This window comes from Leptonychotes weddellii, chromosome 14, assembly GCF_054177405.1.
Source record: "Leptonychotes weddellii isolate Sample4059 chromosome 14, ASM5417740v2, whole genome shotgun sequence".
Classification (NCBI taxonomy): Eukaryota; Metazoa; Chordata; class Mammalia; order Carnivora; family Phocidae; genus Leptonychotes; species Leptonychotes weddellii.
Genome location: NC_138382.1, coordinates 80,070,690 through 80,082,886, shown reverse-complemented (window position 1 = coordinate 80,082,886; position 12,197 = coordinate 80,070,690). Strand labels below are relative to the sequence as shown.

The 12,197-nt window shown below is 68.5% G+C and overlaps 1 protein-coding gene across 2 annotated transcripts; it reads right to left on the bottom strand.

Annotated features, from left to right (window-relative positions):
- Positions 1-303: 303 nt before the first annotated feature.
- Positions 304-11,457, bottom strand: MAN1B1 (mannosidase alpha class 1B member 1). 2 transcript variants are annotated; one of them, XM_081803990.1, is made up of 13 exons: positions 11,215-11,456; positions 10,665-10,773; positions 9,885-10,000; positions 8,118-8,272; positions 7,720-7,829; positions 6,283-6,468; positions 5,528-5,676; positions 4,924-5,112; positions 3,369-3,559; positions 2,426-2,546; positions 1,635-1,832; positions 1,427-1,558; positions 304-656 (listed from the first exon to the last, which is right to left on the bottom strand). In XM_081803990.1, the coding sequence occupies exons 1-13, from the start codon at positions 11,323-11,325 to the stop codon at positions 444-446; spliced, it is 1,980 nt and encodes a 659-aa protein (XP_081660116.1). In that variant the 5' UTR covers positions 11,326-11,456; the 3' UTR covers positions 304-443. The 2 variants fall into 2 exon arrangements, with proteins under 2 accessions (XP_081660116.1, XP_081660117.1); XM_081803991.1 differs by lacking the exon at positions 1,427-1,558 and having other exon boundaries at positions 11,215-11,457.
- Positions 11,458-12,197: the final 740 nt, after the last annotated feature.

The window sequence follows — 12,197 nt, the reverse complement described above, 5'->3', positions numbered from 1 at the left end:
GGTGGTCCAGGAGCAGGACGAACTCGCCCACCCGCCCCTCCCAGCCCCTGCAGGGCCAGGGGAGGATCCCTGAGTCCAACGTGTAAACACCACAGCCCACCCACCAGGTGCCCGGATGCGCAGGGGGTCACGGGCGCCCCCCCCGGACCCTCGGGTCGGGGCACGTCGCAGGCTCTGACCCCAGGCTGAGCCGCATGTCGGGCTGTCCCTTCAGCTCTTGTCTCCGAACACGATGTGGGGGACCCAGCGCCGCCCCGGGAGACGACCAGGCACGAGGGACCACCACGAAGCGCGGGCACCGGCTGACGGGAAGCTGTTCGGGTATTCGGAATGTAAACATGATTCAAGATTCACAGGAAGAAGGAAGAAGCCTCCTCCAGTGGACGGGAAACCCTGAATCACAGCAGGGATGGGTCACGTCTGAGGCACTGCCCACAGGGGCGTCAGGCCCCCCTAGGCGGGACCCAGATGGGCAGGGGGTGAGCCTCGGTGTTGAACACGTAGGCGTCCAGGCTGAGCAGGTCTGGGTCGTCGGAGAAGAGCAGATACAGGTACTTGAGCGTCTCCCCCAGAAAGAAGCTCTCCATCTTATCCCTGGGCTGGGGATTAAGGGGATCCTGGACGTTGCTGATGGAGGAGTAGCCGCCCGAGGGGACCTGTGCGAAGGCGAGACCGCGGGGTCACGGCTGCAGGCACGGCCGGCCCCCCACACCGGGCTCGGCCCTCGGGGTGCGGGCCCGGCAGCCGGACGGCCCCCTCCCCGAGTCTCCCTGCCTCACCGGGGCGCGCGCGGCCCAGGGCAGGGCCTGGGGGGGTGACCCCAAGGTGCACCAGGGGACCGGCCCCCCTGGAGGCCAGCCACAGCTCACGACACCCCCTCAGAGGTGCCAGCCCCCCTCAGCTGACCTGATGGAAAGCGCCGCCTCCGAAACTCGGAGGCCGCCTCCCGAAGGCTCCGAGATCACCTGAGGAGTCCAGACCCCACCGCCTCACACACCACAGGGCAGAGGTCAAGCTCTGGCTCTGCCAGGGTGGGTGGTGGGCCCTGGACAGGGCGTGACCTCCTCAGAGCCACGGCCCCGGCGGCAGGACGGGCGGCAGGGCCCCGAGCACGGTGGGGGCAGGGCCAGGTCAAGGCGCCGTCGGGGAGCGATGGCCCCGAGGTCATCCCGGGGTGGAGAAGGGCTGCCCCGGGCACACGGAGGATCCGGGAAGGATGTGCCCCGTGCACATGGGGCCCCGGCAGGGGCCCTCCCCACAGAGCCTGGTCCCTCGAGACGCGACCGAGGGACACCCCGGCCCCCACGCGCCCCGAACTCCCGAGGCCACGGCGAGCCCGCGCACCCACCCCCCACCCCCGCGGCCCAGGGCGAGGTGGCCGGTGAGGAGCCGGGGACGCCGACCGGGCGGCGGGCAGGCGGCTCACCCGCGTGTACGTGTTGAAGCTCTGCAGGATCTGCCAGCCCCAGTCCTGGTACTTGGGGTCCCCCGTGAGGCGGTGCAGGTAGAACAAGCTCTCCACCGTCTCGGGCCGCAGCAGGTTGTGCTTGTCGGCTGGCTGGGACGCGGAACACGGGCTGAGCTCAGGCGAGGCCCCCACGCGCCCCCCACACCAGAGCCCGGCCCCGGCTCACCTTGACCTGCACGTCCTTCTGGTCGCTCTGGGGGTACAGGTTGAAGTGCACGATTTCGGGGCTCAGCCCCGTCTCCATCTGGCGGTTCATCTGGTAGCAGGTGTCCATGAGCGCCCGGGCCAGCTCCATGTGGTCAGCGGGCAGGCCGTGGTGGGCGCCCAGAGCCAGCGTCCCTGGCAGGAAGCATACCAGGTGGTCCTGAAATCAGAGCGTGTCCTCACCACCGCTGAGTCTGTGGCCGCACGGGGCGGGGGGCGGCAGCACCGGGTCCAGCGCTGTCTCGGGCCTCCCACGTCCCCAGGAGCCTACGAGCCCGAGCGGGGACGCCTCAGGGTCCACTCGGGCAAGCGACTCGACTACAGGCCCAGCACTTGGGGCTCAACGGGAGCAGGGGAGAAGGCGGTGGCAGGACACCCCCTCCCCCTCCCGGGAGAGCAGATGCCGACCCGGGCCTGCCCCCGACCCTCCGCCCGACCCCACGAACACCAATGGGGCACCGCAGTCCCGGTGGCAGGAGACCAGGGCAGAGGGGGGAGGGGGGGTCCCTGGGCGGCGGGGAGCCGGGACCCTGGGGGAGCGGCCAGGGGCCCATCGCAGACCCAGCTCCCCCTCAGCTCCCGCTGCCGTCGTGGAGACACGCAGGCCACGCAGCCCAGCCACACGCCCCACGGCCGGAATTGCATCGCTCCCTGCAACGTCCGGACTCACGAATCCGTCGCGGTTCAGGACACACAGGAGGGTGCTGAAGCCTCCCGCCCCCGACACCCCACCTGGCTCGTGCACACGCTCACCATCTTGGCGCTGAAGCGGCCGTGGGCGAGCTCCCCCACAAAGGTGAGCTTCCTGGGCTCAGACCTGCGCAGCAGGTGCCTCTTGATTCCCTCGATGGCTTCGAGGTAGTCTTCCACTAACCTGGGCAGAGCGGCAGGGCCCGTCAGCTCCGGCCAGGCGGGCGCACGGACCCCCCCGCCCCCGTCACCCAGGAGCGGCCGCACAGCTGTGAGCTGCCACGCACACGCTAGTGGCCGAGAGGCCTGGCCCCGTCTGGGGTGGCGCCGGGCCAGCCCGGAGGAGGAGGCTCGCGGCCGTCAGCGGCGTGGGGCATAGGGCTGTGCCTTCTGCTCCCGAGGAGGATCGTCCCTCTCAACCGGCCCCAAGGGACCACCCAAGCCCAGCCTCGCAGAGCCCCAGGACCCCGACGTCCCCACAGGCTCCCCAGATGTGACGCCCTTGTCCCTGCCCGCAGCTGCCCCCGGGGGTTCTGGGTGGCCGTCACCCCCAGGCTCGAGACTTCGGGGATTTCCGGTTCCCTCATGAGGGTGAGCTCCGTCTTCCACACCGTGGGACGCGGCTACGCATCGCGCCGCCCCCCGGGAAAGCGCGTATTCTAAGCGTCCAACGGTAAGCGTGGGAGGCCCAGCTGTTCCTGGCCGCCTTCTGCTGGGGAGCGCGTGCACACGGTGGCCTCCGCAACCCCGGGGGGGACCGCTCAGCCGGTGAGCTGGGGGCCCCTCGGCCAGGCGCAGACCCCAGGCCCCGCCTGGCGCGGAAGGGCCATGGGGCTCAGCGACCAGCCAGGTCCCCGGCCCTCGGCACACGGGCTGTGCTTGGAAGAAACGCATCCCCCGCGGAGGGGCCGAGCGCGGGCCCGGCACGGCTGCGGCTGCCTGACCGAGACCCGGCACGAGCGGAGCCGCGGGGACCCCGCCCCAACGCAGCAGAAACCGGCCTCACTGCGTCTCCTTCTTTCCGCCCTGGATCCACTGCTTCAGCAGGTACTCGTAGTAGCTGTCGGCCCTGGCGCCCAATGTGAACACGCCCATGTGCGTGAAGAGGCCGCTGTGCGTGTTGATGAACATGGGCACCAGTCCGTCCTTCTTCCCCGACAGCGAGTGGACGCGCCTCGTCACCTCCTCCGCAGCCTCCTGGGGCACACGAGGGGAGAGCGGGGCTGAGCGAGGGGGCGGGCAAGCTGCAGAGAGGGGCTGCGCTGGCTCGCCCCCACGGGACGGATCCGCGCCCCGTGGAGGAGAGGGCGGGCCGGCGTCCCGGCCCGCGGCGTCCCCCAGCCCAGCTGCCCGACAGAGGCTTCTGAGACTGGCCCAGGCCCCGCGGCGACCCAGTCCGGATCCCTCACGCGTGGCCGCCTCGAGGGGCGGGCAGAGGACACGGCCCCGATGACAGGGCCCGACTCATCCTCCGGACGGGGGGACCGTGTCTGAAAACCACAGCCCTGGCCCCCACGACCTCCTGCCCAGGTGCGGCCGGCTGCTCCCACTTGCTGGAGGGAAGGCAGGCAGGGCTGCTTCCGCGCCCGGACTCGCGGCTCATCCCCACGCTGAGCTCCTGTGCACCCTTCAAGACCCAACCCGCCTCAGCTCATCCGAGCTCACTGCCCGGCGGGGGCGGCACCCCGCATCTGCGCTCCACGGCTCCGTGTGCATCCTGTCACCGCGCTCAGGACCCCGCGCGGGGAGCCCCCTCCTGGGCTCGACCCGACACACACGCCCACACCCGCCTCGAGCCCTCTCTGGTCCCCGGCATCGGGCTGCGGCCGCCTGACACACATGCTGAGCTGCTGGACCGGGGGCCAACGACGGGAAAACCACCACGCCGTCCACAGGCGCCGAGGGCCCGCACGCACCTCACTGCCCAGGACACACGCGCGGGGCCGGCAAGGACTCGGGGAACGCCGCGCGTCATCGGTACAGAAATCAAATCCATGGCGAGGCACCCTGAAGCGCCCGACGTGACGGCCGTCTCCGAAGGCTGACCGACCGACCACGCGCCGGCCGCCGTGGAAGAGCCGGAGCCCCGAGCGTGGCGGGACCCTGCTGGTGGGAGCACCCTCTCACGACCCCCACGGCGCCGGCCGCGGGAACGGACGCGCGGACACGGGCCGCGGCACAGAGGAATGCTGTGGGCGCCTTCCACGCGGAAGAAAACCTCACCCGCAGCGAACGAACCGGACGCGGGCGGCCCGAGCACGACCCCAGCACGCGGCTCCCTCGTTTGCGCCTCACCCCCCCCTCCCGGCGCGGCCGCCGCTGCCCCCCCAGCCCGCGGCACGTGGGAGGCTGGCGGCTGGCACCCTGAGGACACGGGCCTGCAGCAGGGCAGGGCCGGGCAGGGACTCGGCCCCCAGGCGCCGCCTCGACGCCCCGGCCTCGGTTCTCACTGAGAGCGGGCTCTGCCGAGGAGAGACGGCCCAGGGCCGCCCCGCACGCGAGCCCGCACCTCCTGCGGCGAGCCGGCCGCACTCCCGGCCAGCAGCCCGGCCCCTCCGTACCTGAAACTTCTTACTGCCTGTGAGGCGCGAGAGCTCCCGGAACTCCAGCTGAATGCTCGTGACCTCGGCCACCGTGCTGTCCGAGGTCCAGCGGGGCGGGTGGGCGGCCCCGGTGCCGATGTTCACGTCGGAGTAGGGGATCTTGGAGGGCGTCTGGAACGCAGGCATGAGCCGATTCCCAAAATCCTCCTGATACACAACACAGCGAGGAATCAAGGCTCCCTGCCGCACGGCGGCCTCGCCTCCGTTCCACGACGCCAGCCCGTCCCCCGGCTCCGTCCGGTCACGCGGACACGGGACTTTGCTGGCTGCCCGTGGCCTCGACACTCCACGGCAGCCAAACCGAGCTGGCCTCGAGGATTTCCGGGAGACCCCTGCAAGTCGCGGTGCCCACAGGCTGCGCGACGCCCGCTCGCGTGCACGCGCGGAAACCGGGCTCCACGGGACGGGAACACGGAGGACCGGGAACCGACAGGCCCCTCCCCTCCCCTCCCCCCTCCCCTCCCCCACCGAGTCCCGGGAGCCCAGCGACAACCGCTCGCACGCTCACGCTCGGGACTGCTCTCCCCGCAGGCGTGAGTCCCCCCGGCGCCGGGACACTCACGGCCTTCTTCAGGAAGAGGTCGTCCCCAGACAGGTGGTAGGCGCTCAGCAGCCCGCCCAGGATGCGGATCGTGCTCTCAAACAGGTTGACGTCCACGTCTTTCTGAAAACGCAGCTTCTTAGACACCCACTTCCTGGCCTCTTCAAACTCTGCGACACGGAAGAGCGTGGGGAGGGGAGCGGGTCAGTGGTCCTAGCACGCCCCCGTGACCTCTCGCTCGGGGGGCCCCCTGCATTCCCGTGTCGCTCTTTCTCCCGCAGGCTCCCCACGTCGTGTCCTGCGGCCAGGGAAGGAGCCCTCGCGTCCTCACGCGCACAGACAGAAGGGAGCCGGCGTGCACTCGAGAGCAACACGGCGGTACAGAGGGCCGCGTGAGTGATTCGGTGGGAAAACGGGCCTTATCAATGCAGAAACAACCAAAGACCCGCGCTCTCCAAGCCACCCGACCTGCGAGGCGTGAGGAGGCCGTGAGGGAGAGACCCGGGGCGCTGACAGCCTACCGGATCCCGTGCCACCTCCCGCCACAGAGCCCCTTCCGGCTGCAGCCGCCCCTGGACGCCGCGGCCCACGTCCGCAGCGGGTGTCCTGAGCGTCCCCCGGGCGCCCGACGTCAAGCGGCAAAGCCCCTGCCCACGCCCAGCACGTCCGCTGCCGTCACCCACACGAAGGGAGAGCGCGACAGCGTCTGCCCCCTCCCGCTCGCCCTAGAGTCACCCGAGGAGAACTTGGCCGCGTGCTAGGGGACGAGCAGATACCTTTCCTCAGACCTAAAATCCACATGGTGTCCAGGGCGTCAATCAGCGTCAGGCCCAGGCCAAACCACTCGCTGAAGGACCTGGACACGGGTTTCAGCTCGTCGTGGCCCCAGGCGAACTTGCGGTACCCGGCCCACGCGTGGCGGAAGGCATCGATCACGGCCCTCTGACGCTCGTTCGGGGAAGCTGGAAGGAAGACAGCAGGTCACCGGGACCGGCCCCGGTCAGGGTTCACACGGGGCCCCTCTGCAGCCCCAAGCTGAATGGGGCACGGTGAGGGGGGGCCCTGTCCAGGGCTGTGGGGCAGCAGTCGATGGTGCCGAAGGTCGGGTCCTCACGGCTGGACACGTCTGCCAAGGTGGCGAGGCCTCCGGGGCCTGCAAGGTCCGCCCGGCCCGGGCCCGTCCGCCTCCACCAGGGGCCCGGCGGGCACGACCCTCTGGGGGTCCGATGCGAGAGGGCCCGATGGCTGCACCGTGCCCTTTGGCTTCGGGAGTGTCGAGCGTGCCGGCTGCTGCCGACCCGGACGGGAGCGCCTCATCTTCCAGGTGTCCCCGCCGCACCTCCTCACCCCGGGCGCTTTCAAAGAGGAAATAACGTGGAGCAGATGCCCCCGAGGCCCCATGTCGCCTTTCCGGGGTGCCCTCGTGACTGATGCGGGGCAGAAGGTCTCTGCTCTCCACACCTGGGAGGACGGGGCACGAGTTACAGAGTCACCGCGTGGACAGAACCGTGCGCGTCCGGGGCTGCACCGCACGTGTTCTCTCGGGGTCGTCTGAGGCCCATCCGTGTTGATACCCGCGGCTCTGACACGTGTCCTCCAAGCCGCACGATCACTCCGTCTCCCCCACGTGCCCGGGGCCGCGCGTCCCGGCTCCGGGCTCCCTCGTCCCCCTTCCTTCGGAGGCAACAGCAGCTGGGACCAGAGGGCCACAGCCCGGGCCCCGAGTCGGGTGAGCTTGCGCGAGCCCCGCTCCACCAGGCACGTGGCCTTGGCCGTGACAGGCCTAACCTCAGTTCTCCGATCTGTGGAATGGGGACACGACCGGCGGGTGACCTCAGAGGGCACCGTGAGATCCGAAGCAGACAGGCTGCACGGGGCTTACAAAGCACCCATGCCCGGAAGGCCCTCCAGTACGGCTGCCACCACGGGAGACCCCGCAGACCTGCCGGGAGACCCCGTCCGGCCTGGGTGCCGGTGCAGAGGGGTCGGCTGTGTGTCTCCACATTCCCCAGGCGCCCCGGCCCCCACGCCCCGTGGCATAGACCCAGGCGGGGAAACGGAGAAACGAGCATCCTGCCCACACGGGCGGCCCGTGGCTGCAGCGACGGGCCACCAAGGAGCCCGGTGTCATCTCCAAGGCTCTCTGGGCGTCCGCACACCCTCTCCGTCAGAATGTCCAGGTGAGGCCCAACAGGGTGCAGGTGGGGCCTTACCTGCTTGGTTCTGAATCCTGGGGGCCTGTGACGAAGGCTTGGGGGGGGCCTCTGCCTTTCTCGAAGGAAGTTCGGTGCCGGGCTGCGGCTCAATCACCGCTCCCCTCCAGCTTCGGGGAGAGAAGGAAGAGCAATCAGCCAGCTTGAGGGCGGAGATGCAAACGCCCCAAGGTCCCCCCGACCCGGCGGGCCTCCCTGCCGCCCTCCACTCCAGGCAGGACAAGCAGGAGAAGGCGGGGCCCGCTCCCACCAGGGTCCCGCTCTGGATCCTGCCTGCTCTGAAAGCAAGATGTACTTTAGACGTTGTGCTCATTCTCCTCCTCTTTGGTTTTCAGAAACGTCAGATACGCGGGCTTCAACGTTTCTGCACGTCCAGCCTCCACTGACGCTCCTCGTACCTGACCACTGTTCTCTGTATGTTTTCTTCCTGACGAGCGTCGCCCACCGCCTCGTCCCTCCGCTGGGTGTCGTCCTGCCTCCGGTCCTCGGAGTCTCTACCGGGGGCTCGAATCTGCAGGTTGGGTGGTCGCCGTCGGAAATGCCTTTTAGGCTTCTAGATAAAAACCACAGTCACCCGCAAAAACACTTCAATTGCCTGTGGGCTGCTCTTCCTTTTCCCCTGAGACGCTCCCCCTATCAGACCCAACCCCGCGGACTGTGTGAACTGGCTAGCAGCACACGGCCCCAGAGGAAATTCCTTTCGTTTTTCATCACAACACGCAGATTTGGCCAGGAGATCCTGACTCGCCATCTCCTGGCCCCGGCCGACCGGGATGGAGACTGTTCCAACGGGCTGGCGTGGCCCTGGATGGCGGGTTAAACTCCTGGTCCGGGATGCTTCCAGGCTGTCACAGACCCTAAAGGTAGCAAGACAGGTTCAGGACACGTCCCCGTGGGTGGAGCCGGGGAGAACACTGTTGCGGGCCTGGGCCCTGGGTTCCTGCACTTCATCCTCGAACGCTGTGGCGAGGGACGGGCGCCGGGTCCAGGGACAGAGGGTAGGGGCCCGGGAGCAGCCAGTCCTCAGCAGAGGGAGGGCGGGGAGAGGCGCCTCCTCCAGAGGACAGGAAGGAGGCCCCCTCCCCTTGGGAATCGGAAAAAACCTGTGCTTCTCAGTAGCCACAGAACCTGGGAAGATGTTCTCGTCGTAAAGACACCAGTGACAGCGAGCTGGGACCCCCGTGGCCAGGAGAACGGGGTCTGGCCGAAACAAAGCACCGAGGGGGGACCGTGCTGGAGTCCGAGCAAGAGAGAAAGTGCAAGTGGCCTCCACAGGGGGCTCCCAGTCCAGAGGCCTGGACCAGGGGAGACGTGCATATTAACCCCTTAGCGCCCAAGCCCCTGCTGGACACCAGAGACTGGATCACGGACCTCCCGAAACACCTCTGGAAGCGTTTCAGTGGGGAAACATGCCTGGCTGGCTCTGCTTTCCTTACGTTTACAGGAGAGCCTGTGTGCAAAGGAGTGGCCAAAAGAAGGAAAAGAGACGCCTGTTGGCTCTACGAGGGAAAAGATCCGCTTTTTCACCCACAGCCCCTGAATGGGACAGTCTGGAGAGTGGCCTCCTGCTGCTCGCCAGGGCAGCCCCGTAGGGCCCGGCCTGGACCGATCCCGGCCCCCTGCCCCGTCCAGACCCGCTGAAGCTTCGACTCCCTGAGCAAGCCCAGCCCCCCTTCCCTTGGGCACCTTCATTCAACTCAAGCCGGGCTCTCCTGACTCTACCCAGAACCAAACGGATTCTCAGCCTCAGGCTGCAATTCAGTGTCCCACCCTCACAGAGGCTTCCCTGAGAAGCCTGGGGACCGGCTCTTATCCCTCACGGCAGCCACCGCTCTTTTCCTCGCAGGATGTCCGCCACGGGCCACCTGCCTGCTCCCGCCAGCCCGCAGCTCCTCGAGACAGGGGTCGGGTCTGTTTTGCTCACCAGCTAACCCAGGATCTGGCACGCTAGCCGGCGTTCAAGAAGAACGAAGGAAAGAGTATTCCTCTTTCCTGCCCCAAGTGTCATCCTACCGGCTCAGCACGAGGAGCGTGCGAGGCTCCAGCATCACACAGATGGTGAGAGAAAGAATTCTTCCCCCTCTGCTTGAAACACCACATACTGTTTTGAAACGCCCGCGTGTCGGACCCGGGCGACGACCCCACGTGTAGTTGATCCACAGTACCTGAGGTAAAACCCCTGGGAAGTTTTCTGGATTAGCATCTGCTTTCTGAGGAGCTGGCAACACGGGCGGATCCGCAGGTCTCACCTTCCGCTCTTCTGCTGACCGGCCGTTCACAGCTAAACGAGAGAATGGGTTTGATCCCCAACAGGCCACACAGCCTGGAGGAGACTCAAAGCCTGTCACAGAGCACGTCCAGGCAGGCGTGACTCCTTACGAAAGGACACCAGTGACCAGAGAAGGTCCAAGGACGGCCTGAGGGAATCAAACCTTTTTCAAAGCCCTTGGCGGTTCTGATCCTTAACCCTAACCCACACCCCGCAAATACATGGCCTTAACCTCTTCCCTTCCAGGGACTACGAAGGGTTGCAAGCGGGCCACTGGCTTGAGGCCCCTGCAGCGGCTCCTCAGCCTTCCTGCTGAACGCCAGCCAGGACCGTAACAGAGAAATTCACCAGGATTCTCTACTTGCTCGCCAGAACTCTGCCCGGGGCCTTTGCACACACACGGGAACACGTGTGAGGAAGTTCACGGGGTGTGTCTGGACCGAGCTTGCGACCTCAGGACCTCCACTTCTCTGCGAGGCAGAGGGGATGGAGATGCCGGGACTTAACACCAGACGCTAAGGAAGCAGCCCCACAAGGGGAAACTCACAACCGTGTTCTGGCCACGTGGATAAGACGCTCTACCCGCTGACCTTGCAGGTGGGCTGCGAGACCCTCCTGCCCGGTCGGCCCTCAGTGACACACACAGATCACGTTAAGGCACACGTGTAGCTGATACCTCTCCACTGGTCAGCCACGCCGATGTAGGACACGAGTCCACAGAGCATCAGAAACGTGAGCAAGAAGAGGATCACGTTCCGCTGTAATCTCGACAGCTGCTTCCATTTCTAAGGGGGGGGGGTGGAGAATGAGGCTTCTGACTGAAAGCGACCCAACTGGGAACCTCTCCAGCCGCTGCCAGTTCAGAAAGGACAACCAGGAACTCCCCAGGCCCGGTTTCGGCACCGGGGGAGGCGCCCTCTCGCCAGGGACGGGCGAGCCGCCGCACGGGCAGCGCAGAGATGCCCGCAGCCGGCGCGCGCCGGCTCCGATCGCCGGCGGGACCTCGCACCTGCCCAGACGCCCGAGACCGCTGGGAACGCTGCAGAGCGGGCACAGGCTGGGCTCCTGCCTCGCCGCCCCGAGGGACAGCTCTCAGCGCGGGGAGCCGCGCGCCGCCCCCACCCCGCGGAGCTCGGGCCCCAAAGACCGCTGCAGGCCGGCTCCATCGCCCCCTGGGCCCGGGACCCCGGACCCCGCGACCCCGGGACCCCGGGCTGGACCCTCACCCTCCAGCACGAGCGCCGCCGCCAGCTTTTGCTGCCGTCGTAGCTCCGGCCGAGGCTCAGCGTCACCGAGATGAAGTCCCGATGCGGCGCCGGCGGCGGCGTCGGATACATGACAGCGGCGGAGGCGGCCCGGGCGGCCCCGCCCACTGGCGGCGTCAGGAGGCCGGGCTCTGAGAGGGGCCGGGGGCTTCGCTGGTCCGACACCCGCGGGCAGCCATCGCAGCGCCGTCAACACCCCGCCCATCGCGTGCGCGGCCAATGCGCCTGCGCCGCGCCTTCCTAACCCCCCCCCACTGCGCCTGCGCCCGCCCTCGCGGTCCCTGCGCGCGTGTTTACGTCCCACTGCGCCGGCGCACGGCCGCACCGTGACCTCACGCCCTCAGCGCTTGCCCGCCCGCGCCTGCGCACAGCGTCCCGCCGGCGCGCAGCCTTGGCCTGGGCTCGGCGGGGTCTCTCGGGGACCGGCCGGCGCTCCGCGGCCCGGCAGAGTCCCCGGCCCAGGCAGCAGGCGGAGTCGGGGCAGGCAGGGCGGCGGCCCTCCGGCTCCATCCTCGGGGCCCGATGGCCCTCGGGGCGCGCTGACGACCGCTGCAGCGAGCGGTGCGCGCGGTTCCCTTCCGCGGAGGCGCGGAAGGGCGGCGCAGGCCCGTAGCGCCGAGGGTCTGCCCGGCTCCGGGCCCTGCCCGGTGCTTGCCGCCTCCGCACCTCGAACTCGGCCCCTGCGCGGCGCTCTGCGGGCCGGGCTCCTTGGGTGAGCCCGCCGCCCCGCAGTCCTGGCGGCAGCATTTCCGCGTGTGCGTCCTGCTCAGCACCTGGGCTAGTCTGAGCCTGCCCCAGAGGGAGCCTCGTGCTCTCCCGTCCCCGTCCCTTCTAGAGACCCCCTCCGCCGGTGTCTCCCCACACCCAACTCCGCTGGTGGCGCCAGCCGTGCCCGAATGCCTCCTTCCCTGCACGTCCCGTTAGCAGGCAGACGGTGGGATCTG

Excerpts from the sequence above, each read along its gene's own strand:
- MAN1B1 (XM_081803990.1), bottom strand. The coding sequence starts at position 11,325 with ATGTATCCGACGCCGCCGCCGGCGCCGCATCGGGACTTCATCTCGGTG. Across the intron at positions 3,560-4,923 it reads CAGGCAGTAAGAAGTTTCAG|GAGGCTGCGGAGGAGGTGAC; the intron begins GTACGGAGGGGC and ends CGTGTGCCCCAG. Across the intron at positions 2,547-3,368 it reads GGCGGAAAGAAGGAGACGCA|GTTAGTGGAAGACTACCTCG; the intron begins GTGAGGCCGGTT and ends CGCTCTGCCCAG.